Below are 25,735 nucleotides of genomic sequence, written 5' to 3' on the forward strand. Positions count from 1 at the left end.
TATATTAGTGGCTTTTTTTGGTAACATACTTCTTTATTAAATACTTTTTTATAAACAATAAAAATTAATACATTCTTTTATTATCATAATAGATACTTGTTTGCTCTCATTTAAATGCATTCATTTCACAATTGCTGTCTAGATTAATAAAGGTCAATATTATATTTTACAAAATTGACATCTATAAAAATCCTTCTGACTTGTTTTTTTTTATTACAGACTTAATCATCAAGAATAACTGCTGCAAATGAATTTGGTTAAAAGCATCAAGATAGTGTATATATATATATATATTATTTTGACATGTATCTTACTAAAATGAAGTCTTATTATAGATGAATACTGTTGATTCCATCTTTGATTTCCCTTACATTATACAGCTGGAAATAACATTATATGATAAGGATTACTACTTTATTTTGTATTTTAGTTATATTAAGATTATAATATGTTAACATAAAATATTATTATTTTTCATTAGAGTTCTATCAAGTGTTTACAAAAACAATCTATCTCTGTTAATATATTCTTGCTACTGATATGTAAATTATTTATTATTTTATTTGATTTACAAAAATTAATGTTTTTTGTTGTTTTTATAGTGAAAGATATCATAAGAAACGCTATGGATTATTAATATTGACATTCATTTTTTGCTTGCTATTTTCCAATATTTATAATATAAATATAAAAGTGTACACAAAATATAAAAGCATACTACATTAAATGTAGTATCTAGCACACATAGCTAATAATTTGTCTTTGCTTTTTAAAGACTATTGTATTTCAACAAATAGTCTGCTTTCTTTTTATATTTTTAGGTATTTCTTTTCTGTAGATAATTATTCTATTCAAACAGTATCAAGCAGACCAGTAGAAGCAATAACAGATATCCAATAAATCAATACTATAAGATTGTTATAGTTCTAGAAACATTCTGTTCTTTCCAAATAAATACTATTATAAACTTTTACCAATAAAACAATTTCTGAAATTAAAAAAAAACGATTGAACTATACTATGATTTAGAATCCAAAGAATTGCTCAAGTATTGAATTTAATTGGATATAAAAAATAACGAAGAGGTGTAATGTTGAACTATACTACTGTGTCAAGATCAAAAATAAATATATTATCCACCTTTAAAGCTCCATATAAAACATATAAAAATAAAATCTTGGTTTCAAAAAACTCTTTTCAATATCCCAAGTCAGATCAACATACTGAAAGTACTAAAGAACTATATCCCCATCATTTTTATTTGACCTCACACATATGTATAGCTGGTCATGGCACATGGTGCTAAAATGAACTTGTTACATACATAGTAATATGTATCTGGACTCAATGTTAAACCCCGTCTTGACACCTGAGTAATTATGCCTTTACATATATGTATGTCAGGTTATTTTTCCAGTGTAAGATATGATATATAGTTGCATAAAGTTATTGTTGACAGGATGATGCCTTTTTGTTGTATTTATTAGTGTTTTGCTCTACGAAAAGAAAAATTGCTTTCTATTCAGCCTTGGCCACCATTGGAAAATCAAAAAATAATAATACTGGTTTTATCCATTCAATTGGCGCCCATTTCCATCTAATTAGCATCCGTTTCCATCTAATTAGAACCCATTGACATCTGATTGGCTTCCATAGAAATTGAATTTGCGTCTATTGCCAACTGAATTTGCTCCCATTGCCATCTGAATTTGCTCCCATTGCCATCTGAATTTGCTCCCATTGCCATCTGAATTTGCTCCCCCCCCTTTTACTATTGGCGGAAGGGTACATGGCACTCAATTTTTTTATCCTTGCGCCTTACAATTTTTTTTATATAACCGTAGTATTTTTTTTTGTAAACGTCGAATTTTTTTATATAACTGTAGTATTTTTTTTTGTAAACGTTGTATTTTTTTATATAACCGTAGTATTTTTTTTTGTAAACGTCGTATTTTTTTGGCATAAAACATGGATATTTTTATTAGGCATAATTAGTTGATAGAGAAATAGAACACATAATAAGAAGTAAGATATAATGAAATACAAAGTAATAAAAAAAGAAAAGCATAAAGCAGTAAAATAAATAAAAAAAGAGGGACATAAAGTGGAAAAAAAAATAAGAAAAAGAGGGATATAAAGTAGTAAAAAAAAATAAGAAAAAGAGGGACATAAAGTAGTAAAAAATAAAAATAAAATAAAAAAAGATATAGAGTGTAAAGAGCTTAAATAGACATAAAAGACATACTTAAAGCTTTCGCTCTCTGTTCAAACAGCAAGGAAAGAATGAAATGGCATGGTTAATCCAACCCAAACAGTCCGAAAGGGTGACAGTCTTAGCTGATTCTGTAATCCTTAAGATGAGCCCATCTGACTCTGTAATCTCTTCTCTGCGGACACCAAACTTGATCTTAGACCACATTTCCTCAATTGGATTCAGGAAAGGTGAATACACAGGAAGATATGCACACTTGTACCCACGGGAAGAAATAAAGTCTTTCACTTCATCAGCCTTATGGATAGGAGTGTTATCCATGATGAGATAACGTCCTTGCATACCCTGGCTGTCCAGAACGTCCATTGTATGACTAAGAAAGTCGAGGTAGTGCTGGGTTCTGGTGCCAATTCGGCCATTCACCTCAATGTTGGTGTAGATGTCCAACTTTCTCTTCTTCTTGGTTGCGACTGCAGTGGGTTTCTTCAACGAGAGGCTGACAATCCCTCTCTCGCACATTGCACCAAGGATGGTGATGGACACACCTCTCTGTGTCGGGACAGTTGTCATAGCCAGGGTGCCACTGACAGAACGGCCAAAAGTTCTCTTGATGTGCATGTTGAAGCCTGCTTCATCGATGAACACACAGTTTGACAGATAGTTGAAATCTGCAACTTATTGCCACTCCAAAATGCAGTCTCGTCTCATCTCAATTGTGTTGACGTCGTCTCTCTTCTCAGGCAGCTTCTCCAACTTCTTCATCGTCAGGGCACACTTCTTCACCAAGTGCTTCTGGATTGCTGATTTGGTAATCTGCAGCCCAGAGAACTCTTCCATGACAGCTATCCTTGCTTGTTCCAAGGTAGCATCTGGTTTACTTTCGAAAAACTTCAAAAAAAAAGCAGAGTGCGCCTGGAACAACTTTTGGTTGCCACGTTTTCGTTCTTTAGGCGCAGAAACCTCCTCAACCTCCATCGTCTCCAGCCTATTGGACTCATCAGTCTCCACTGTGGCAGCATCAAAATCGGCCTGGATCTTCTCTCTGGCCAGCCTGACATAGTTCTGGGCAGTCCGGACATTGATCCCCGTTTCTCTGGCAGCGGCAGCAGCAGTCTGGTTTTCCAAGAAAACCAAGGAGAAGAGCTTGTTCACCTGGTTTTGGTTGTACTTTCGGTACAAACCTCGACCTATGCTTTCTGCAGTGGGAACAGAATCAGGATCGACCTTCTCCGGCAGATTCGTCTTTGGCTTCTGTGCAACAATTGTCTTGGTTGTGGCCTCGTTGCACTGCAAAAACAGATCAATTTCGCATATGTAAAGTATACCTAAGTTCTGATAGACAGAATAGGTAAAATTGTAGTTCAGCTCACTTTTGTGAGTAAAGTATTTGAATAGTATTTTAAGCTACTCTATTGGCTACTGGCAGCTGTGTAGCATTAGAATGCAACATCAAACTCAAATAAAATAAAAGTGTGTTTTCTTTGAAGTCTCTTTCTTTACTATTAAATACTATTGTAAACCTTTCTTTTCATTTTAAAATGGCTCCTATTCGCAAACCAACTGTTAGAAAAGAGTGTTGATGCTCTATCTGTAAAAGCAAGACACTAGGATTCGATCGTGTATCTGTTAAAACATTTAAACGTCATCAAGAAAAAGATAATCATGATATTACACATGTTCAAATGCGTATGGTTAATACATTTGCTTTACTTTACTTTATTTTATTTTATTTTATATCATTTCCTTTTTTATTATTTTATATAATAATAATAATAATAATAATAATAATACTAACACTAATAATAATAAATGTGTAGCCCATGAAGACACATGCAATACAATTAGTAGTGCTGTTTCTGAGCCTGTAAATCAAGAGGAAGATAGTTTTGAATTTGAACAGGAAGATGTTGAAATAAATTCTGAGCTTAGAAGTAAGAAAACTTATTTTATTACATTGATTTATTTGGGTCTAACATTCCACTTTTGTAGACCTAAATGACACAAATGACATTTTGGATATACGGACAAGAAACCAACCTTTCTCTGAAACGGATTGCGTGTTTGGCCCTGAAGATAATGTCCAGTATACAAGTGACACTTATGAAGAAGAATATGAAGATGAATCCGATGTTGAGATGGACAATGATGAAGGTAGGTACACAGCTTTAGATAATAGTATATCCTAGAAAATAGAGAGTTAATCAACGTTCTTTAAAAAAAATCAAATTAAAGATTCTTTGTTGGAATCAATCTCGGAATTGAATTTGATTTACCGATTCATTGTTATTTTGGTTGCTCTTTTTGTCTCGCTATACGTCGTAGATGAAGGTGCTGTAATCCTGATTGCCATAATCAACAAGATACTGCAGTTTTTGTTTGACCCATTCCGCCTTCCAGTGAGTGTTGCTGGCCTCAAACGTTTGGCCGGATTTGAAGTGTTGACAAGTGGTGTCAAGAAGTATGTTGCATGTAGCGAATGCCATGCCATATATGATAATGAAGCCGCCCCTTTGTGTTGTACATCACCCAATTTTGGTAAAACCTCCTTGTGTGGCAACAGCTTGTTTAAGTCTGGTCCCGGGTCAAAAGCACCCAAAAAGACATATGTATTCCACTCCGTCAAGAAAGCCCTAAAGACGTTTTTTCAATGCCCGGATTTTGAAAACAACATCAACTCATGGAACCGCGGCCCGAAAAATGGATAGCACTTTGTTTGACGTGTACGATGGTGCGATGTGGAATGAGATAGTAGATGTAGGTGGTATACCTTTTGTTGATACCGAGCGATCACTCATGCTCACACTGAACATTGACTGGTTTCAGCCATTCGATGGTGTTACCTACTCCTGTGGTGCCATATATCTTGCAATCAATAATCTTCCACGCAGTGAGCGGTTCAAGAAGGAGAACGTGATTCTTGTTGGGTTAATGCCAGGGCCTAAAGAAGCAAGCACTTCTGACATAAATAACTATCTGAAACCGCTTGTGGATGAGTTGATGGAGCTGTACAAAGGTATTAAGATTAAGACTCACCAATGTCCAAATGGTACTTCTATCCGAGCAGCCCTTCTCATGGTTGCCTGTGATATACCTGCTGCAAGGAAAGTATGTGGGTTCACATCCCATACAAGTACAAATGCATGCCACAAGTGTAAGCGTCAATTTTCGAGGTTGGCTGGAACGAGTTCTGTTGATTATTCTGAATTTGATTTCTCAAAGTGGCTCCTTCGCACTAAGAATGACAATCGTAAGGATGCAGAGATCTGGAGAAATGCAACCAAACCAACTGAGAGACAGCGTCTTGAAGTTGCACATGGTGTTCGTTGGTCCGAACTGCATTGTCTTCAGTACTTTGACATTGTCCGCTGCACGATCATCGATCCCATGCACAATATTTTCTTAGGCACTGCCAAAAGAATGCTGGAGAGATGGGTTGCGGATGGATTAATCGATGATAAAAAACTCGTTGCCATGCAAAAGGCTGTTGAGAAGGTAGTGTTGCCGCCCGATTACACATCACTTGGGACAAAGATTGCCAAGGGATTTCCCTATATGAAGGCTGATGAGTGGAAGTCTTGGTGCCTTGTGTACTCTCCTGTGGTTCTAAGGGATGTGTTGCCATTGCCAGAGTTCAAGAACTGGATAGAGTTTGTTAACGCATGCAGATACTTCACCAAGCCTAGTGTTTCTGAAGAAGACATTGAGAAAGGACACAAATGCTTAGAAGAATTCTGTAAAGGGTGTGAGACATTGTACGACCTGGACCTTCTCTCTCCCAACATGCACCTGCATCTGCACTTACGCCAAACAATGATTGACTTTGGGCCCGTCTATGGCTATTGGCTTTTCAGCTTTGAAAGGTACAATAGTGTCCTGAAAAATATCAAGACCAATCGAAGAAACGGGTTCGAATCGACATTTATGAGACAGTTTATTGAAGAGTCGTGGAAGGGAGATTTTGTGCATCGACTTCTGAAACCTATGCATGCACTTGCATGTTTTGAAATTTTCGATAAGTTCACCACCAACAACAACACCAACACCAACACTAACACTAACACCAACACCAACACCAACACCTACCTCTCTCACTCTTTCTCAATTTCTGAATATCTTGAAGCTTCACAGAATCTTTCAATGATAATTCGTGGAAACGAGCCCCTGCCACCATCCGCCTTGCCATTGAAAACAAGACCATTATCATTTATGCCAAAACATGAATATGATTGTCTTGTAGGATACTATCAAGCTGCGTACAAGAATCCACAGATCTCAGGTTGCAAAGATGTAATTGATGACTCACCTTTCGTCAATGACTGGATCGAAATGGTGAAGTCCGTTGATCTTCTTGGGCAAAGCTACAAAGGGTGCATTGGCATGAATGGCCGCGGATCATACATACAAGCATATTTCACTGAACGGACTGGGTCGGAACATGCGTATGTTGGAGAGATTCAGTACCTTTTTGTTCACAATTTTAGGCCAACTGTTTCTTCTCTAACATACAGAAATCCCCATAGTAGTCAGCATGTATTTGCATTTGTCAAATGGTTCAAATCCACTTCGGACAAAACAAGAGAATTAGAAGGAGTTGAGTTGTTACAGGATGAATTCTACAAGCAAGATTTTCAAAGCATCCTGCCAGTACATCGGATTCTCCTAACAGTTGCAATAGTAGATTACAAAACTACAAAAAATGTCAACAAAAAACTCGCGATTCCTTTACCAAAAAAAAATTACTATTAATTCTCATACACACACTTACTTATATATTTATCCTCTATTATTATTATTTCCTTTAATCAATTCAATTTCAATTATTACTATTTGGCCCTACAACAGAACATAGTAAAAAAGAAAATGTTTATTCATCGTTGATTGCCCAACGAGGCAATGACTGGGACAGAGTGGCAGGAACAGAGCAAGGCAACAATGTTGCTGGATATCTGTTCATTCTTGGCTTTGTTCCCACGCCCGCATTTAACACGTGATGGGTACGATCAATGTCATCAACCATTGTCAACAATCTGTTGAACTGTATTTATTTTTATTAGTTCTTTATTTTTCTTGTTATAAAACTTATTTATTTATTCTAAATATTATTTACCTCTTCACTTCTCCAAGTGGGGCGAGCCACATGCAAACACTGTCGTGGAAGATTGTCCACAATCTCAATATCCGACTCACCATCAGACATGGCATCCTTCTGAAAGAGTTTGAGATAGGCCTTCTCAACAGGGTTTCCAGTCTTATATCCCATTGCAGCATCAATGGCTACTCAGTTGTCCATGTATGTCGACTTGCATCGGATAGACATCTGGTTATATAGATTGTAGCTTGAGAAAATAGTAATATACCAATTAATTTTTTATATAGTATATACAAACCTGAAGAGTACGACTGTTTGCTCTCCCCTTGCTGTTTTTCTTGGCCTTCTGCTCAGGAGACTCGTGAAAAGTACGATGACTGTGCTTGTACCTGTTCTTTATTTTATCACTTATCACCCGTGGGTGAGTACCAGCTAGACAAGTCTGGGCGCTAATGTAGCTCTTCAAGTAGTTGATAACAGCTACGTTATCATGGTGGTTAATCTTCTCGTTCAAGTTCCACTTCTTCTTACTCTTGTTCTCAGCAACAAGAGCAGGGTTTTCAGACTCGAACTTCCAGTCCCACAACTTTTCCGCGAATATTTCCTAAATACAGGTTGTTTAATAAGTTGTTGATACTAACATATATTAATATTAATTACCGAGATAATGACAGAAACCTCGGCATCACTGAGGGAGGTCTGGGGGACATAGGATGGCATCAGAGATGGTCCTAGACTAGCCATACAAGTCTGATTGTTGGCATAGGCAGTTGCAAAGTCTGCAAATGCCGTATGTGTCTTTCCAGACGTGTCAACAACAACGCCCATCCTGTTTTTAAAGGCTGCCATGTTGCTATTGACAGCAGCAATGTCATCCTTGACACCGTTGATATTGTTGTTTACTTTGTTAAACATTTCAACAATTTCTGCGTATCGCTGATCTTGGATAGTTGCGGATGAGAAACTGGGGGCAATTTCTTGAGGTCCAACATGGCCAGCCAAAACACGGTTTGCAGATGTAGATATACTTGCAGATGCTTTTCCTTTTCCTTTACGGTCTGTTTTTCTGCTGCTATTGGAAGGCATTTTTTCTTTATTGTATTTTTATTAAAGTTTTATACATTAATAAATTATTAAAATAAAATAAATGTATGGGTTGAAATATATTTATTTTTGTTTAATCAAAGATATACATACAAAATAAGTTAATATAAAGTAGATTTATGAAATAGCTGAGAAAAGGAAGGGATTATATATTATTTTCTATAAAATCCTTTATAACCTTGAACAACTTCTTTAATATTCAACATAGAACTTAGTGTTACAATATAATTTTGGACTATTCATTTTATTACTATTGTATTTTACTAGAGTCAATTCTCATCTAAACTGCCTTCTGTTTGAAAGCCCACTTTTTTTTCTTCTTTTTCTTTATTTTTTTCTTATTTCTTTTTTTCCTGTTTCTTTTCTGCTTTATTTACTTTTATTCTGGTTGATGTATTTGAGTTCATACCCTGGTAAGCAATTTGTTTTTATTATTCTACTGTTATATTTATTCTTAATGTTTTTTCTTTTATTATTATTGTGGTTGCTGATAGTATTACAAGTCTTTGCCATGTTGATTAATGGACAAGAACAAAAAGGTAAAACGCGGTTATTGTGTATGTGCTTCTTTATTAATTATTTTCTTTTTCTCTCCTCAGCTCATCATAAAGACATACCAACAGCAGAAATTTATCCGGTAAGTCTGAATAATGTATTTATTTGTTTTATTCTTATATCTAATTTTGTTTATTTTCTATCTCTGTTAGTACTGCCAACATTTCTATGTACCTGATTGAATGGCTTGTCTTTGAAAACCGGTTTTCTTTGGTAAGTAATAAAGCCAAACTTTATTCCATGATCTTTACTAATGCGTTTTATTAAACCTTTCAGAACAACAGTCAATGTGCACTATGCCTGGTTCTGACGAAAGTACTGGTAAGTAACCATATTATTTAAATTAAAGAAAAATAAATATTTATATAATCTAATATAATTGAATAATTTTTTAGCCTTCTCTTACTAGTGAAATACCGTAAACATGCATTTCTTTTTAGGATTCTATCATATTGGAAGTATTTATATATTATAATATATGAAAGGGTTTGTTATTATATTAATTATGTAGTAGCTTATATATTAGATTAGACTATATATTGTCAAGCCGTACATATTATAAGCAAGAAGCTTTTTTTTTAAATAAAAACAATTTTTCCAAAACAATCCCTATAAAAATATTTGAAATGAAGTGCAAGAAGTATTGCAGTAGTATGACATGTGTGAATCCTATAGTTTAGCCGTGCATAATTGTCCAATAAAAGTATTTAGATTCGGAAGACAGTATATATAAATCCTGTTTCTTCTGTTAAATGATCCAATAGAATATCATTATTTCAGTAGACAGTTTTCTCTGTAAAGTAATCCAATAGAATTCTACTATTTCAGTAGACAGTTTTCTATCAAAAATAGATTTTTTATTGGAATCTCTGTTTCAAATCAAGTTTAATTTAATGTAACATCCAAAAAAAAAAGATGCCATAATTTGATTATTCTCTCTGCGATTAAATAGTTTAAAAGAACCTTACATCTCTATATGGATCATTATAAGTTCAGAAGTTATATGGACAACTCACAGGTAACATAACATATTGCGAACGGAATCTATAAATGCCAAATTCCAGAATTTAATTATTCTGTCACTCAGAATTTCCCATACTATCGCATATGTGTAGAAATCTAATTCCCCAGTGTTGACTTCGGTTGGCAGGAAACTTTTGAGACTGAGGAGGTTTGTGACTGCTGGGTTTCCGGCCAAGGTACAGGTCCATTCCATATTGGCATGGTTGACAAAGACATCTGTCACAGATCGGAGTACAACTTCTCCATGCATTTTGTCAACAATCTCTTGGTTGAAATCGCACAAGGGGTCGAAAGCAATTCCAGAAAACTGGGTTTGGTCTGCAGAACCGCTGTGACTGACCATTTCACAGTGCTTGTCCATAACAAATTCGAGGGAGTTGTTGGAAGTAGGCATTTTTTTTTTGAAAATAAAAAGGGTGTTAAAATCGAGAAAGAAAGATAACTGAGAAACTTTTATTAAGACACTGGGGTATATATACCAAAAAAAATATATTTTAATAACTTAAACATTTCTACCAAGGTATAGTCTTGTCCTGTTGTCTTAATATATTTGGATGAAGAACGTGTTGAAGAATAATAAATGTTTACATATTAAGCTTCTTCACACTTTTAAGAACATTTATTTTATTAGCCAATTTACAGTGCTACCAGAGCCTTTATGGTGTCCTGTCCTCTGTCTCAAAGGAAGGGGTGGGATTTCTCCTCATGGGTTTGCTCAACCAAAAAAAAAATAAAAAAAAAAAAAAAAAAAAAAAAAATAAAAAAAAAAAGTTTTTTTTTGTATAGAGCCAAGGAAAAGCTCGAAATTCAGTTATTGAGATTTTCAGTTTTTCAGAAATTTCTGCGGTTAGATACCATTTTATTTTCAGTTATTAAGATTTTCAGTTTTTCAGTTATTGAGACTTTCATTTTTTCAGTTATTGAGACTTTCAGTTTTTCAGTTTTTCAGTTTTTCAGAAATTTCTTGCAGTAAGATATCATTTTATTTTCAGTTATTGAGACTTTCAGTTTTTCAAAAATTATTTGCAAAAAAATGGTTATGTATATTATAAAAATTTATGAATAAAAATGCTGGTTATACTATTTGGAGAATTATTTTTAAAATTGCTATTACATTTTTCTTTTTTTTATTTCTCTTTTTTTTTTCTTTTTTTTATTTCTATTTTTTTATTTCTTTTTTTTTATTTCTTTTTTTTATTTTTTCATCTCTTTTTTTTTCATCTCTTTTTTTATTTCTTTTTTTTTGTCATGAGCTTGTGCTATTTTTTGTTACTGTTTTTGTGTGTGTAATATTTGTTTTTTTTTAGTATTTTGTATCATGAGGGTTTCCAAAATTGAGATCGGGTAGTATTGTGAGCAAAGCATAATTCTTGGACCGCTTTCAGTTGTTTAACAGATTGTTGGACATTTACTTGTTTCGAGTGCATATTACAAAGAGTTGTTGAGTTTGATATTAAGAAGATCAGGATTCTGACATTGTAAAATGGTTGGAGCAGGTGCTGAATAAATATAGCATTTTTGGATTCTTTTTTGTAATGGTATTAGATGCTTGTGTAGGACCAGGTTCATAAGAAATACAATTGCTGTGGTAGTCAATCAGATTACTGGATATTTGAGATAAAAATTGGCAAGTTTTTGTGTGGTCGGTAGAGTGAATTCTACTGTTGTTTTCGAAAAAGTATAGTTGGTGAAATGCACTTAAAAGCATTATGAATATGTGTAGACTGGTTCCTATTGTACAGGTAGATGTTTGATCTTGTAGTTTCTTTGTAGGTGGAGGGTTGAATCGTCACGTTTTCTTTTTAGATTTATAGCTTTTGTTCAAAATACTATAGATTATTTAGATATTAATATCAATGACTCCGAGGTATAGGCTTTATTTATATACAGAAACATAATGTGATCTGGAAATAATAAAAAAATCCATGAGGTGTAGAGCTTTAGGCAGTGTTTTCATTGTCAGAGTAATATTTAGTTGTTGAAGTGAGCATGAGAATGAGATTTATTACTGATTTAAGAAGAGAAATAAACAGTTTTGGTATATAAACACCAAATGGAAAGAGAGAGAATTATGATATCTCTTTTAAAAAAGAATGTTTATAATAAATTTATGGCTGCGGATAATATATTGTTTTATTTATTTTTTATCTCCTTGAGTTCAATTTGTACTACTTTATTTAGTGGACCTTGGCATATTATTTTTTGATATAAAAAGCTGAAAATATAATGACTAATACTATTTAACAACAACTCAATCTTCTTTACATCTATTATTGCTGCTTCAACTTGTGTTCTGATTTTTATCTTGCATCTTAAGTAATTACTATTTAATTATAACTGCTATGTGCTAGATATAACTATATTTATATAAAATATGTCACTTTAACATATCTTTCTATTTCTTTATTTTTTCACCTTTTATTATCAGAAAACCCTACAATGTTACACAAAAAACTTGAAGAATATAACAGTGCCTTTGAAAAAATCATGGAAGAGCTTGAAGAGCCTGAAATGCCAGAAGATCCAAAAAGTTCTGCCCCATCAACAACAGACAAAACCCCCAAAAAAAGTAGAGGGCAATATCAAAAGCCTACGGATAAAGATATAAAAAAGCTTCTTTATCTCTACTTCATAAGGGGATTAACTATCAAAAAAGCCAGCAAGATAGTAAATATGAAACAAACAACTGCTGGTGGCTATATTTTGAAGTGGAGAAAGTCTCCAGTTGTTTTTTTCATTAAAAACAACAAGGAGGCTACAAGTGACAAAAAAATGAATCTTTTATTTAAAACTTACTCTGCAATAAAGAAAGAATACAAATAATATCATTGCATTTTCAATTTTAACATAATTATTATAATGAGATACTTGCTTTATTATCTTATAACTGCAGTAAGGTATTTAACTTTAACAAAGTAATCTGGAGAAAAGTTTGCATATTCTGTTAGTTCTCTCTATAGATATTTTCTATGATGTATCTTTGTAGAAAGATCTACATATATTGAAGTGCTATTACATTAGGCGTTTGGCACTTATATAAAAAAATATGGCAGTTATATAAAAAAAATACAACATTTACAAAAAAAAATACTACGGTTATATAAAAAAAATTCGACATTTACAAAAAAAAATACGACGTTTACAAAAAAAAATACTACGGTTATATAAAAAAAATTGTATGGCACAAAGATAAAAAAATTGAGTGCCATGTACCCTTCCGCCAATAGTAAAAGGGGGGGAGCAAATTCAGATGGCAATGGGAGCAAATTCAGTTGGCAATAGACGCAAATTCAATTTCTATGGAAGCCAATCAGATGTCACTGGGTTCTAATTAGATGGAAACGGATACTAATTAGATGGAAATGGGCACCAATTGAATGAATAAAACCAGTAGTAAGAGCTGACTTTTTAGGATAAAAAATCTTGACTTTGCTGATTGGTCTTTCATATATGTTTCAGATATTTAAGATGGTGAATATACTTGTATAAGATATTACTGGATAACAGGCATCTAAGACATATTATCGTAGCTATTTTTTTTAGTAAGAAATTAATTATCATTTTGTATAAATAGTCAAGAAATATATTTAATAAAAAACATCCTAATTCTTATCTAAAAAACTATTCTTAAAACTTGTCAATCCCCAGTGGTATTGATTCTGCGACTTAGCTACAAGTGCCAGAAAAGAAATATCAGATCGAGACTTGACAGACCAACCCAGATTGGGAACGAAACAAGCAAGACTGTGCTGAATTAGCAAAAGTGAAGAGAGTGGGATTCGAACCCACGCCTCCGAAGAGATCACGGCCTTAACGTGACGCCTTAGACCAACTCGGCCATCTCTCCCATGTGCGATTTGAGACGTAGTAGTGTAAAATGTTCAAAAGGCAATAAAGTAACGGTTGTCCTGCAGTGCGGTGATGTTGCAGAATTCTTTGTAATTCTAAAAAAAGTATATTCTATTACTGGTTTTATCCATTCAATTGGCGCCCATTTCCATCTAATTAGCATCCGTTTCCATCTAATTAGAACCCATTGACATCTGATTGGCTTCCATAGAAATTGAATTTGTGTCCATTGCCAACTGAATTTGCTCCCATTGCCATCTGAATTTGCTCCCCCCCTTTTACTATTGGCGGAAGGGTACATGGCACTCAATTTTTTTATCTTTGTGCCATACAATTTTTTTTATATAACCGTAGTATTTTTTTTTGTAAACGTCATATTTTTTTTTGTAAACGTCGTACTTTTTTTTTGTAAACGTCGTATTTTTTTTTGTAAACGTCAAATTTTTTTTATATAACCGTAGTATTTTTTTTTGTAAATGTTGTATTTTTTTTATATAACCGTAGTATTTTTTTTGTAAATGTTGTATTTTTTTTATATAACTGCCGTATTTTTTTATATAAGTGCCAAACGCCTAATGTAATAGCACTTCAATATATATAGATCTTTCTACAAAGATACGTCATAGAAAATATCTATAGAGAGAACTAACAGAATATGCAAACTTTTCTCCAGATTACTTTGTTAAAGTTAAATACCTTACTGCAGTTATAAGATAATAAAGCAAGTATCTCATTATAATAATTATGTTAAAATTGAAAATGCAATGATATTATTTGTATGCTTTCTTTATTGCAGAGTAAGTTTCGAATAAAAGATTCATTTTTTTGTCACTTGTAGCCTCCTTGTTGTTTTTAATGAAAAAAACAACTGGAGACTTTCTCCACTTCAAAATATAGCCACCAGCAGTTGTTTGTTTCATATTTACTATCTTGCTGGCTTTTTTGATAGTTAATCCCCTTATGAAGTAGAGATAAAGAAGCTTTTTTATATCTTTATCCGTAGGCTTTTGATATTGCCCTCTACTTTTTTTGGGGGTTTTGTCTGTTGTTGATGGGGCAGAACTTTTTGGATCTTCTGGCATTTCAGGCTCTTCAAGCTCTTCCATGATTTTTTCAAAGGCACTGTTATATTCTTCAAGTTTTTTGTGTAACATTGTAGGGTTTTCTGATAATAAAAGGTGAAAAAATAAAGAAATAGGAAGATATGTTAAAGTGACATATTTTATATAAATATAGTTATATCTAGCACATAGCAGTTATAATTAAATAATAATTACTTAAGATGCAAGATAAAAATCAGAACACAAGTTGAAGCAGCAATAATAGATGTTGTGGTGATCCAGACACTTGGTTGTTGGATTTATTACATCTAAGAACATATTCCTATTATTATAGTAAAACAGCTATCATTACAAGAACAAATGAATAATTTATTTATTTTACTTATGGTAAATCAATAAGACCAATAATTAATTACAGTAAGTACTGTAATTATGACAGCTCAGTAAGCACTGAGTTAATATGAGGACACTGCAATTAGATTAAATTATAAACATAGCAGTACCAGCTCTCTAATATCTAAATGAACTCAGACTTAAGAAATTAAGATGTGACTGACAAAGCAGATCGTGTTTTGATATAAAAAGGACAACTTTGTATTCTTTAATAAAGACAACCTATATACAGTCTCAAAGTATTCTTACATACGTCTCAATCTTTTTACTGTTGATTTTATTCTATAAAACTTCACATTTTTTACTTTGAATTCTATAATGTCTTCCCAACACTCTGCTGCCAACTCTCTTCCTCGTGAAAAACAAAGCCCTCTTACTGAAGTTAGTATTCCCTCTCCTGTTCTGAATGAACAGACACATCTTACCGAAATTGGTGACATTTCTCCTCTCCTTGGATCCACCGCTCTTTCCATCGATGGTGATATTGAAATGATATACACCAGTCTTGATTCCTTGCCACCTCTTTCAGTTGTTGGTTCTGTCCCTCCTACTCCTGTGCCTACCGTCCCATCAGCCGTTAATAGCAACACTAGTAGTTCCATCACTTTGGAAATGTTGTTAGCTTCTGCAAAGGAAGACCTTAGCATAAAGAAGAACAACTTTTATGTGGCTTATGCTAACTATGTGGCTCTTTCGAAGGTCAACCCCATGTCAGACGCGGCCAGACATGCTTCTTCCATTAAGAAGGAAGCTCAAGAATTGTTTGAGGATGCCCAGAAGACCCTCAAGGTGCTTGAAAAAGCCAACGCCCCTCCTGCTATTCTTGAAGACAAGAAGAGCATGGTAGTCCCTAGCAACTTACCTTTCTTGCAGCTCTGCACGGAAACCAGGGTGAAGCAAAATCGTGACGTGTTTGACTGTGTACAATTTTTGCCAAGAATTCACTATGGTTTTAGAGTCTCATTCCCTGTCCTTGGACTCATGCTAGGAGCGTCTGCTTCCCATATGCCTGAACAAGGAGGAAAGATCCTGGTTTGAAGACAAACTAAAGGGAAAGGCGTACAAGTGGAAGAAGACAGAAGGGATTTTGCTGGATCACTATGATACTCCTTTCAGAAGATTTCTGAACATGGGTCGCGTGTGGAAAATGATGCAGAAGAAAGGTGAGTCAGTTCGTGCGTTTGGAGCTAAATTTCAAACAGCTAGAAGACAAGCGTCCTTGGAGGATGGTATCCAGATGGTTCTTTGTTTCTGGTGGAACTTGCGCCCGGAAGTCCGGGAAGCAAGCCTGATCCCATTGTCGGCCAACTATGGCACCAAACTGCCCTCCAAAGTGGAGGATATAATCTCGTTAGTCAGTGTAGCCACTAGCGATTCCACGGCCCTACTCAACCAACCTGCGGAGTCTGGCACCCCTGCCAAATGGAAGTCATTTGCCGATGCCCATAGCATCTCCTCTTCAATAAGCCACAAGGGAAAGAAGAGAGCTATTGCCAGGGACAATGATCCTAAGCACGCCAAGAAGTCTTGGAATTTTAAGAAGGCAATCAAAGATAATGTTTGCTTTTCTTGCAAAGGTGCTTGGGAGAAGGGTCACACCTGTCCTGAAAGGGATAATTACTTGACAAAGGTGTCAAGAATGGCTGTGCGCTCACCTGCTGATAGATCAGTAGCTTCCTCCCCTGCTTGTGGTGGTTTCCCCCCTTCTCGTGATAGTCATTTCTCTGTTTGTGACAACTCTTCCCCTGTTGGTAGTTCCTCAACGTCGTGGTCGATGGACCAAGATAACACAAGTGCTTTGGCCAAGATGGCCTTGAATTGTAAGGACAATCATAAAGACATGGTCATTAAAAAAGATTTTAAGAACGTGAGCACTAATATTACCTTCCCCATTCTGGCAAATAATTCTATTAGAACCATCGCCTTGTTGGACTGTGGCGCTACATTCAGTTCTGTGGATAAGAATTTTTGTTTACAGAATAAAATATCTATTAATTATGTAAATCACATCAACAAAGATTTAGTGAACAATTCCAATGTTCATAAGTATTTTATTTGTTTGGCTGATAGCAATACACATATTAAAAGAATTGGCACTTGTGTGATCAGTATAACTTGTAATAGTAAGACTATTCAGAGAGAATTTGAAGTGATGAACTTAACTAATAGTTATGAGTATGATTTCAGTATTGGTACTGATTATATGTCCACTCTGGGTATTGGTATTTATGGTTTACCTTTATCATATGATGATGCTAATTCAAGTAAGGAACGTAGAGAAGCCGATAGACGCTTCAATAATAAGAGTGATCTTCTTGAATCCATTGAGAGAGAAAATGAACAAAAGGAAAATAATCCGGCTGTAGGTCTCAAACAGTTTGAGGATGCTATGGATTATATTCGTCCGTTCATTAAAGACAATCAAGATATTCCTAAGGGTTCGTTTTGTACTATACCTGAAAGTGTTGTATGTTTGGACACTCCAGAAAATGCTACGGCGTTCAGAAGCCCTTATCCCATTCCTTACAAGATGCAAGATGTAGTGGATGAACAGGTGAAAGAATGGCTGGACAATGGTATAATTGAAAGAGCGTCTGCAAACACACAATGGAATACGCCTTTGACTGTTGTCAAGAAGACGAATGGTAAAGGAGAAATTACTGGATATTGCGTTTGTCATGATCCCAGATTAATTAATTGCCTATTGAAGTCAATTGATCGTATGCCTTTGCCATTGATTGGTGAATTGTTTGAAGATTTAAAGGGTGTGAATATTTATTCCACTCTGGATTTGAAATCTGCGTTTAATTCTTTGAGGTTGAACCCAAAGGACACACACAAACTTAGTTTCACATGGCGTGGTGTACAGTACAAACCTATTGGTACAGTGTTTGGTATTAAGCATGTCAGTTCACAATTTCAAAAAACTATGAGTATAGCTTTGAAAGGACTATCTTTTGTACGGTTTTTTGTGGATGACATTGTTTGCGCAAGCAAAACGTTCGAGGAACACAAGAAACACTTGAAGCAAGTAATTGAGAGATTAACAAGGGTCAATTTGAAGTTGAATCCGAAAAAATGTCATTTCTTTCAGAAAGAAATTTATTTGCTTGGTTTTCATATTTCACCTGAAGGAATTACAATGGACCGCAGAAAACTTGTTAATGTTCTTGAATTTCCTCAACCAAAAACGGGTAAAGATATCCAAAGTTATTGTGGGTTGATCAACTATTTTACAACCTTGATTCTGAATGTATCTTCCATTATGTCGCCATTAGATTCATTGAGAAATGAAAAGTCGATTACCCATTTATGGACAGATAAGCATCAAACTGCATTTAATAACTTGAAAAAAGCACTTTTGAGTGATCTGGTGTTGTCATACCCAGATATGAACTCTCCTTTTAGTATCAGCTGTGATGCATCTCTTACTGGTATCGGTGCAGTGTTGTATCAAGTCAAGGATGGCAAGAAAAAATATATTTCTTTCGTGGCCAAGAGCTTATCCCAAAGTGAAAGAAAATATTCTGCGACCAAAAGAGAATTACTAGCGTTAGTATTTGCACTCAAGCGTTTTCACAAGTATGTCTATGGTTCTCACTTTACCTTGTACATGGATCACAAGGCATTGACATATCTTCACACCCAACGTGTTGCGAATCTGATGATGATTGCATGGATGGACACGATTTTACAGTATGACTTTAAGATCGTTCATTTGCCTGGTGTTTCGAATGTGCTCCCTGATGTGTTGTCACGTTTGTCTGAAGAAACTGAAACATTATCAAATGAACTGGGTGGGGATAGTGTGGTTAGATCCATCATGAGAAATAGTGCTGTCACTATGGAACTGCTACCAGACATCTTGAGTGGTGAGTACTTTACTCCTCCCACAGAAAATGAAAGGAATAAGTTATTAGTTGAAGAACATTTGAAAGGTCATTTTGGTGTAGAAGCTATACTACATGCCTTAAAGAGAAAAGGTATTTATTGGACCAACTTGAAGAGTCAAGCAAGTGATCTTATACAATCGTGTATACAGTGTCAACGTCACAATATCACAAGAAAAGGATATAACCCTTTAAGACCAGTGACCGCAACACTTCCTGGTGACAGTTGGGGAATAGACCTGGCTGGGCCATTTACAACGTCGACTAGAGGAAATGAGTACTTGTTGGTGATGATAGACATTGCAAGCAAATTTTACGTATTGCGTGCCATACCTGATAAAAGGGCATCTACGATTGCGTTACAAGTACTGGATGTCATTAGTACATGGGGTCCGATGAGAAAGTTGCAGAGTGATTGTGGACGGGAGTTTGTGAACTCGCTGATGACATGTATAAAAGAGAATGTTGGTTTTGAACATGCGTTGATTTCGCAGTACCATCCTAGAGCTAATGGTGCAAGTGAAAGAGCTGTCCAGTCGGCAGTGAACACCATTAAAAAACAAATAGTTGGTAATGTTGCTGATTGGGATCAGAAGGTACCATCCGCACAGTTGTTTTTGAATAGCAAATATAATGCTAGGACTAAGAGTACGCCATTCTCATTAATGTTTGGAAGGAATCCAAATGACTTCGTCGATTTTAGTAAAGAGAAGGATAGTGCAACTGCTGAACAGATTCAGAAAGAATTGCAAGAAAAAATTAAAAGAATGACTGAGATAGTCTACCCTGCCGTGTTTGAACACGTAAAGCATGTCACACAAAAGCAAAAGGAACGCTTTGACACGAGTCACAAAATGATAGATCTGGTTCCAGGAACTATACAGTGGTCCCTCGATAATTTCACGCCCCTTTAATTTCACGCTTCGATAATTTCAAGGCTCTGAAGACCCAACTCGAAAAATAGGGCTTAACTTTCACGATTCTCGTTAATTTCACTTTCACGAAATTTTTTGGCCTTGAATCCTTAAAGAAAAAAAATTAGCCAATCAGACGAGAGCAATATAGTTACAGCTTGGTTTAAATTTTTTTAATTCTAGCTTTTCATGATTTTGTAATTGACATCAATGTCAAGTGCGTTAAGTTTTCATGCCAAACACTGGGTTATCAAGTTGTCATCTAGCTTACTTTTTTTAAAATTTTTTTTTCATTTTTTTTTTCAGAAATAAAATAAAGCTATATGTGCTATATTTTGATTAAGTTTCATTTATTAATTGTTTAGTAAAGATTATTCACTTGAAAAATATAAATATAATTCTAATTTGTTTGTTATAAAAGTTTTTATTGTAGATTTTATTATTTCTATCTGTCATTACTATTTATTGTTATTTGCAATTGTTACTATTTACAAACATATTACGAAATCAAGCTTTGACTGTACTTGGCTGCTAACTTTTTTTTTCTATTTTTAAATGAAGAAAAATATATTTCTTATAGAAAATTGTTTTTATTTTATTTGAAAAAGAATAAATTTTAAAAAGACTTAAAGAAGCTGGTTACTTTAGTTTGCTTTGAGTTCGCGGTTTTCTGGAACTTGTTTCTAAGGCCTTCAACCTTACTGACGAAGTCTCTGTCAATATCCTCGTCTTCCAAGATATCCAAAAGCGTGCAAACACACTCAAACTTTTCCGAAGCAGAATAAGTTCTCTTGAAAGGAACTGCTGATTCCACTTCAGCAATTTCTTCATTGCTGTTGTTGTTGGCTGCATTGTCGTCTGCGTCATACTCTTTCATGACAATGTCAGCGATCTCATTCTCATTGATCACTCTATGAGTGCATTGTCTCTCATAGAGTGGATCTGATTCGCTGGTCGGACAATCTTCAAGAGACAGAAGATCTGATCCGGCAATCTTGTCTAGGGTTTCTTCCAAGCCCTCGACCAGAACCTTTTCAGCCAGACTTTGCTGAATCATAGCCTGGTTTACATCTATAAATTATATTTAGAATATTAAGAAAGTGGAATTGAAAGATTATAGTACTATTATAACCAATAAATTGTTTTACTAATACCTTCACTATCTTTGTCTTCAATGAAGTGAAAGATTGTTGCATTCCAGCAGTTCTCAATAGTCTTTGCTGAGACAGATTCCCAAGCCTCTCTTATCCATTTCATGGCCCACAATTGATCAATTTCAAAGATTTTATCAATGGCCCCAATCTTATTTTGTTGGTCATTTTGAATCATGCCAATATACTGATATGCCTTGGCATACTGTTTACGCTTGAAATAAGCCTTAAAAGCCCAAATGATACCACCATCCAATGGCTGAAGATGGGACGTGGTGTTTGGAGGCAGAAAAAGAAGCTCAACATTTATAGGCGCATCATCTACTATATGGCCAGAGAAATTATTAAGGATCAAAAGCACTTTGCAGTTTTGCGCTTTCATTGAACGATCAAAGCGATGGAGGAAAACATAGAAGATTGATCGTGTCATCCAGTCATTACTGTTGTAATGATACATAGAAAATCCATGATCTACTGCCTCTTGTTTTTTGTTGTTTTTGTTAAAACAGTTTGGTCTTCTTGCATGACCAATCATCAATATGTCAGACCACTTGTCTGTTCCATCGGCATTGCACAAAAGGCCTACTGTAAGCCGCTTCTTATTTTCCTTCCAACCAGAAAATTTCTGGCAGGAAATCGTTGTTCTTGGTGGGGCGGCATAGAAAAGTACTGTTTCATCAAAGTTATAGATGTCACAAGCACTATAAGCCTCTATCTTCTCTTTGATAGCAGCCTTGTCAATCTGAAGCGACTCTATGTCTGTTGAACCAGCCTCACCATGAATTCGATTCATCTTGATATAATGACGCTTTCCAAACTTCTCCATCCAGCCTTGAGAAGCATTAAAATCTTTAACGCCTATTCTTTCAGCAACAATAGTAGCTTTAGTCTTAATCAATTCCCAAGTGATAGGAATCTGATTATTTTCAGCAATGTTGATCCAAAGAATCACTGCTTCTTCGATTTGCTATAGTTATGTGACAATATAATAAGATTAATTTTATTTTTTATATAGAGCAAAAATGCATAATGTTGAGATATATTACATACAGGTCATTTTCTCTTTCTAACGCGCTTTCTGTTTTTTACGTCGGCTTGCATTATCAAGCCCTGGTCTCCTCTCTTCAAAATCTTCGAGATTATAGAAGCATCAGGAGCTTTCTGAAGGCCAAAGGTTTTCTTTGCCCAGTCAGCCAATTGAGGGTTACTCATAGACAGCTTTTTCTTTTTCATATCGCAAATCTCAAGATGATTTGCAATATTAAGCAAAACGTTTTTTTTGGTCATATTTATTGTTTAGTTCTGGATTTGATAGGTTTCATTAAAGTATCAAAAAAATTGAAAATGATATTAGATAAGCATTATATAATAAGCTAAAAGCATACCGAGAAGCTGTTATTATTTGATTGAATAAGAATTTGAAACAATAATTGGTTACGAGACAGAGGGGGTAGAAAACAGTAATGCAGCCAGGGGTTATATTTAACTAGAATGAATTTAAACAGAGGATTGAATCATATCGAATCATTACTTGATATATTTTTTTTCTATTAAAGAATAATGTAAACTCCGCCCATAGTTGGCGGAAAATATATACTCCGAACTCGTTAATTTCACTCGTCGATAATTTCAAGGCATCTGGCCTTCCCTAGGCCTTGAAATTATCGAGGGACTACTGTAAATTGTCTTTATATGGCAAAATTTTTTAAAAAATTATTACTTAGTAAGAATTTGAACTTTTATTAGAAGAGATATATTTAATTATTGTTGGAACGGCTTTTTGATAGTTTAAGATTAAATGTTTTTCCATGCCAAGCTTTTACATAGTTGCTATTTATATAACCTATCTTCCCACACTAAAAATGCCAAGACTTTTCACGTTAGGTGCATTCAGACTAACCAAAAAAGGAAATTTTTTGCGAAAAAAGCAATTTTTTGTCATTTTTTCCCACAAATTCAATGGTATTGTTTACGTAGATCATTTATGCGAGATTATGCATGATTATGCACGTTATATAACAAGTATAGCCAAAAGTTACCAATTTTTTTCAGCAATGCAATTGTATTGTTTACATTATGCGAATATGCATAATGACATATATTACACAAACTTTATTTTTTATATTTTTATATATGTTTAAATTCTCTTATATGTGCCTATATATAATTATGCAAGATTATGCAAGATTATGTAAGCTGATAAAAACTAATTGACACTATATATAAGCTAATTATAGCTGATTTTATATATATATAAGCTATTGATAGTTGATCTAGGATAAATATAAGCTGTTGACCACCGATCTGGCATATATATAAGTTGTTGATTGCCGATCTGGCATATATATAAGCTGTTGATTGCCGATCTGGCATATATATAAGCTGTTGACTACCAATCTGGCATATATATAAGCTGTTGATCGCCGATTTGGCATATATATAAGCTGTTGATTGCCAATCTGACATATATATAAGCTGTTGACTACCAATCTGGCCTATATATAAGTTGTTGACTACCGATCTGGCATATATATAAGCTGTTAATTGCCAATCTGGCATATATATAAGCTGTTGATCGCCAATCTGGCATATATATAAGCTGTTGATTGCCAATCTGATATATATATAAGCTGTTGACTACCAATCTGGCCTATATATAAGCTGTTGACTACTGATCTGGCATATATATAAGCTGTTGATTGCCAATCTGGCATACATATAAGCTGTTGATCGCTAATCTGGCATACATATAAGCTGTTGATTGCCAATCTGGCATATATATAAGCTGTTGACTGTCAATCTGGCATATATATAAGCTGTTGACTGTCAATCTGGCATATATATAAGCTGTTAACTGCCAATCTAGCATATATATAAGCTGTTAACAGCTGATCTAGTATATATATAAGCTAATAACCACTAATTTAATATATATATATAAGCTATTGACCACCAATCTGGTATATATATAAGTAGATGACAGCTGATCTGATATATATATAAGTGGATGACAGCCGGTCTAATATATATATAAGTGGATGACAGCTGATCTGATATATATATAAATGGATGACAGCCAGTCTGCTATATATATAAGTAGATGATAGCCAATCTGATATATATATAAGTGGATGACAGTCAGTCTGCTATATATATAAGTGGATGACAGCTGATCTGCTATATATATAAGTAAATGACAGCTGATCTGATATATATATATAAGCTGATTATAGCTGATCTGCTATATATATAAGTAGATGACAGCCAGTCAGATATATATATAAGTAAATGACAGCTGATCTGATATATATATATAAGCTGATTATAGCTGATCTGCTATATATATATATGTGAATGACAGCCAATCTGCTATATATATAAGTAGATGACAGCCGGTCTGATATATATATAAGTAAATGACAGCTGATCTGATATATATATATAAGCTGATTATAGCTGATCTCACTAGAAAAACATACGGGAATTACCATGTACAAAGTTAAATTATAACAATAGAAAATCTGGGGTATTTTTTCATCTCAGCTTTTTTTGTGTGTTCAAGATGAAAACACTGTTTTCCGGTTTTCTATTGGCTTGGATACAACAGGCGAAAATATTATTTATTATTATTATTATAAAGACATAACATTTCATTATAAAGACATAGTAAATTTAGTAAACGTTGTACTTGTTTCCTTTTTCTCTTAACACTTCAAAGTAAAAATAAATAAACATTATGTCCACAATTCCTGAACTCTACAACGAAAAGTGCCATTGTGCTGGATGTAGTCAGAACAATCTCGGCTATAGTTTTGTTGCCAGAAGAACTGCTCAACGTCATAACAAAAGGGCAAGACTAAATGCCATAAGATGTGAAAGGGGTACAATATTTGAATTTATTTAATTGTATTGTAATCCATGAAATAACGTGTTGTAATAGACATGTCTACCCAAAGAAATATGATGGAGGTCGATGATGAACGTAAGGTTTATTTAATTCAGATACCGTTAGATATTAACCAAGTGTTATATTCTAAATGTAGCTATCTTAACCCATCAACCCGGAGCCCTGGAAGAATCGTACACTCAGACAAACTCACCTGTTTGGGAAGGAGCTTCAATGTCTGACACTGAAGACGTTTCCGTTACTAATGACGCGATCAGCAATGGCGACAATGATGACAGTGGAAGCAACAGCAATGAAATCAGTGAAGACGAAAGCGAAGACGATGTTATTGAGCTCGACGACAATGAATTGAATAGTGAAGGTCAGTTAGTGTTAAAAATTTTTTAAAAAAAAAAGCGTTAATTTTTTTTTATAATAGACCCTTTTGCCACCCCCGATATGCCCCAGAACCCAGTGCACAGGTTCATTGCTACTTTTGTGGTGATGTTCGCTTCCCGCTATGTGGTTGACAAGGGCGCCGTTGTCTTGATCGAGTTCATCAACAAGCTTTTGACAATTTACGAGCAGGATTTCCAACTGCCCTTTGA

General features: G+C 34.5%; 9 protein-coding genes and 1 non-coding gene across 10 annotated transcripts; 6 read left to right on the top strand and 4 right to left on the bottom strand.

The window, feature by feature from the left end:
* Window positions 1-2,581: 2,581 nt before the first annotated feature.
* On the top strand, window positions 2,582-3,541 carry PHYBLDRAFT_165011 (hypothetical protein; the record flags this gene model as incomplete). The annotated part of the gene is made up of 2 exons (XM_018435137.1): window positions 2,582-2,860; window positions 3,032-3,541. The coding sequence occupies 2 exons, from the start codon at window positions 2,582-2,584 to the stop codon at window positions 3,539-3,541; spliced, it is 789 nt and encodes a 262-aa protein (XP_018296181.1).
* Window positions 3,542-3,750: 209 nt separating this feature from the next.
* Window positions 3,751-6,958, top strand: PHYBLDRAFT_165012 (hypothetical protein; the record flags this gene model as incomplete). The annotated part of the gene is made up of 5 exons (XM_018435138.1): window positions 3,751-3,787; window positions 4,030-4,143; window positions 4,202-4,363; window positions 4,445-4,747; window positions 5,616-6,958. 5 exons carry the CDS (start codon window positions 3,751-3,753, stop codon window positions 6,956-6,958), a joined length of 1,959 nt encoding a protein of 652 aa, XP_018296182.1.
* Window positions 6,959-7,076: 118 nt separating this feature from the next.
* On the bottom strand, window positions 7,077-8,387 carry PHYBLDRAFT_142011 (hypothetical protein; the record flags this gene model as incomplete). Its single annotated transcript, XM_018430727.1, has 4 exons — window positions 7,077-7,247; window positions 7,320-7,486; window positions 7,596-7,905; window positions 7,962-8,387. 4 exons carry the CDS (start codon window positions 8,385-8,387, stop codon window positions 7,077-7,079), a joined length of 1,074 nt encoding a protein of 357 aa, XP_018296183.1.
* Window positions 8,388-8,926: 539 nt separating this feature from the next.
* On the top strand, window positions 8,927-9,382 carry PHYBLDRAFT_142012 (hypothetical protein; the record flags this gene model as incomplete). The annotated part of the gene is made up of 5 exons (XM_018430728.1): window positions 8,927-8,944; window positions 9,005-9,042; window positions 9,113-9,173; window positions 9,237-9,281; window positions 9,356-9,382. The coding sequence occupies 5 exons, from the start codon at window positions 8,927-8,929 to the stop codon at window positions 9,380-9,382; spliced, it is 189 nt and encodes a 62-aa protein (XP_018296184.1).
* A 531-nt stretch (window positions 9,383-9,913) lies between these two features.
* PHYBLDRAFT_73572 (hypothetical protein) lies at window positions 9,914-10,377 on the bottom strand (the record flags this gene model as incomplete). Its single annotated transcript, XM_018442879.1, has 2 exons — window positions 9,914-9,932; window positions 9,977-10,377. 2 exons carry the CDS (start codon window positions 10,375-10,377, stop codon window positions 9,914-9,916), a joined length of 420 nt encoding a protein of 139 aa, XP_018296185.1.
* Window positions 10,378-13,747: 3,370 nt separating this feature from the next.
* Window positions 13,748-13,830, bottom strand: PHYBLDRAFT_t67. Its single transcript has one exon. It is a non-coding gene; the product is annotated as a tRNA-Leu (tRNA).
* A 1,774-nt stretch (window positions 13,831-15,604) lies between these two features.
* PHYBLDRAFT_165015 (hypothetical protein) lies at window positions 15,605-16,324 on the top strand (the record flags this gene model as incomplete). The annotated part of the gene is made up of 1 exon (XM_018435139.1): window positions 15,605-16,324. One exon carries the CDS (start codon window positions 15,605-15,607, stop codon window positions 16,322-16,324), a length of 720 nt encoding a protein of 239 aa, XP_018296186.1.
* Window positions 16,325-16,681: 357 nt separating this feature from the next.
* PHYBLDRAFT_185733 (hypothetical protein) lies at window positions 16,682-17,862 on the top strand (the record flags this gene model as incomplete). The annotated part of the gene is made up of 2 exons (XM_018439133.1): window positions 16,682-17,106; window positions 17,201-17,862. A coding segment is annotated over exon 2 (423 nt), but the record flags the coding sequence as incomplete, so codon positions are not given.
* A 3,353-nt stretch (window positions 17,863-21,215) lies between these two features.
* PHYBLDRAFT_108717 (Homeodomain-like DNA binding domain-containing transcription factor) lies at window positions 21,216-22,079 on the bottom strand (the record flags this gene model as incomplete). The annotated part of the gene is made up of 1 exon (XM_018428058.1): window positions 21,216-22,079. A coding segment is annotated over one exon (864 nt), but the record flags the coding sequence as incomplete, so codon positions are not given.
* A 2,898-nt stretch (window positions 22,080-24,977) lies between these two features.
* Window positions 24,978-25,681, top strand: PHYBLDRAFT_165018 (hypothetical protein; the record flags this gene model as incomplete). Its single annotated transcript, XM_018435140.1, has 4 exons — window positions 24,978-25,122; window positions 25,182-25,223; window positions 25,285-25,509; window positions 25,567-25,681. Coding segments are annotated over 4 exons (527 nt in total), but the record flags the coding sequence as incomplete, so codon positions are not given.
* Window positions 25,682-25,735: the final 54 nt, after the last annotated feature.

The sequence above is a fragment of the Phycomyces blakesleeanus genome (genome assembly GCF_001638985.1).
Source record: "Phycomyces blakesleeanus NRRL 1555(-) unplaced genomic scaffold PHYBLscaffold_4, whole genome shotgun sequence".
In the NCBI taxonomy this organism is placed as follows: domain Eukaryota; kingdom Fungi; phylum Mucoromycota; class Mucoromycetes; order Mucorales; family Phycomycetaceae; genus Phycomyces; species Phycomyces blakesleeanus.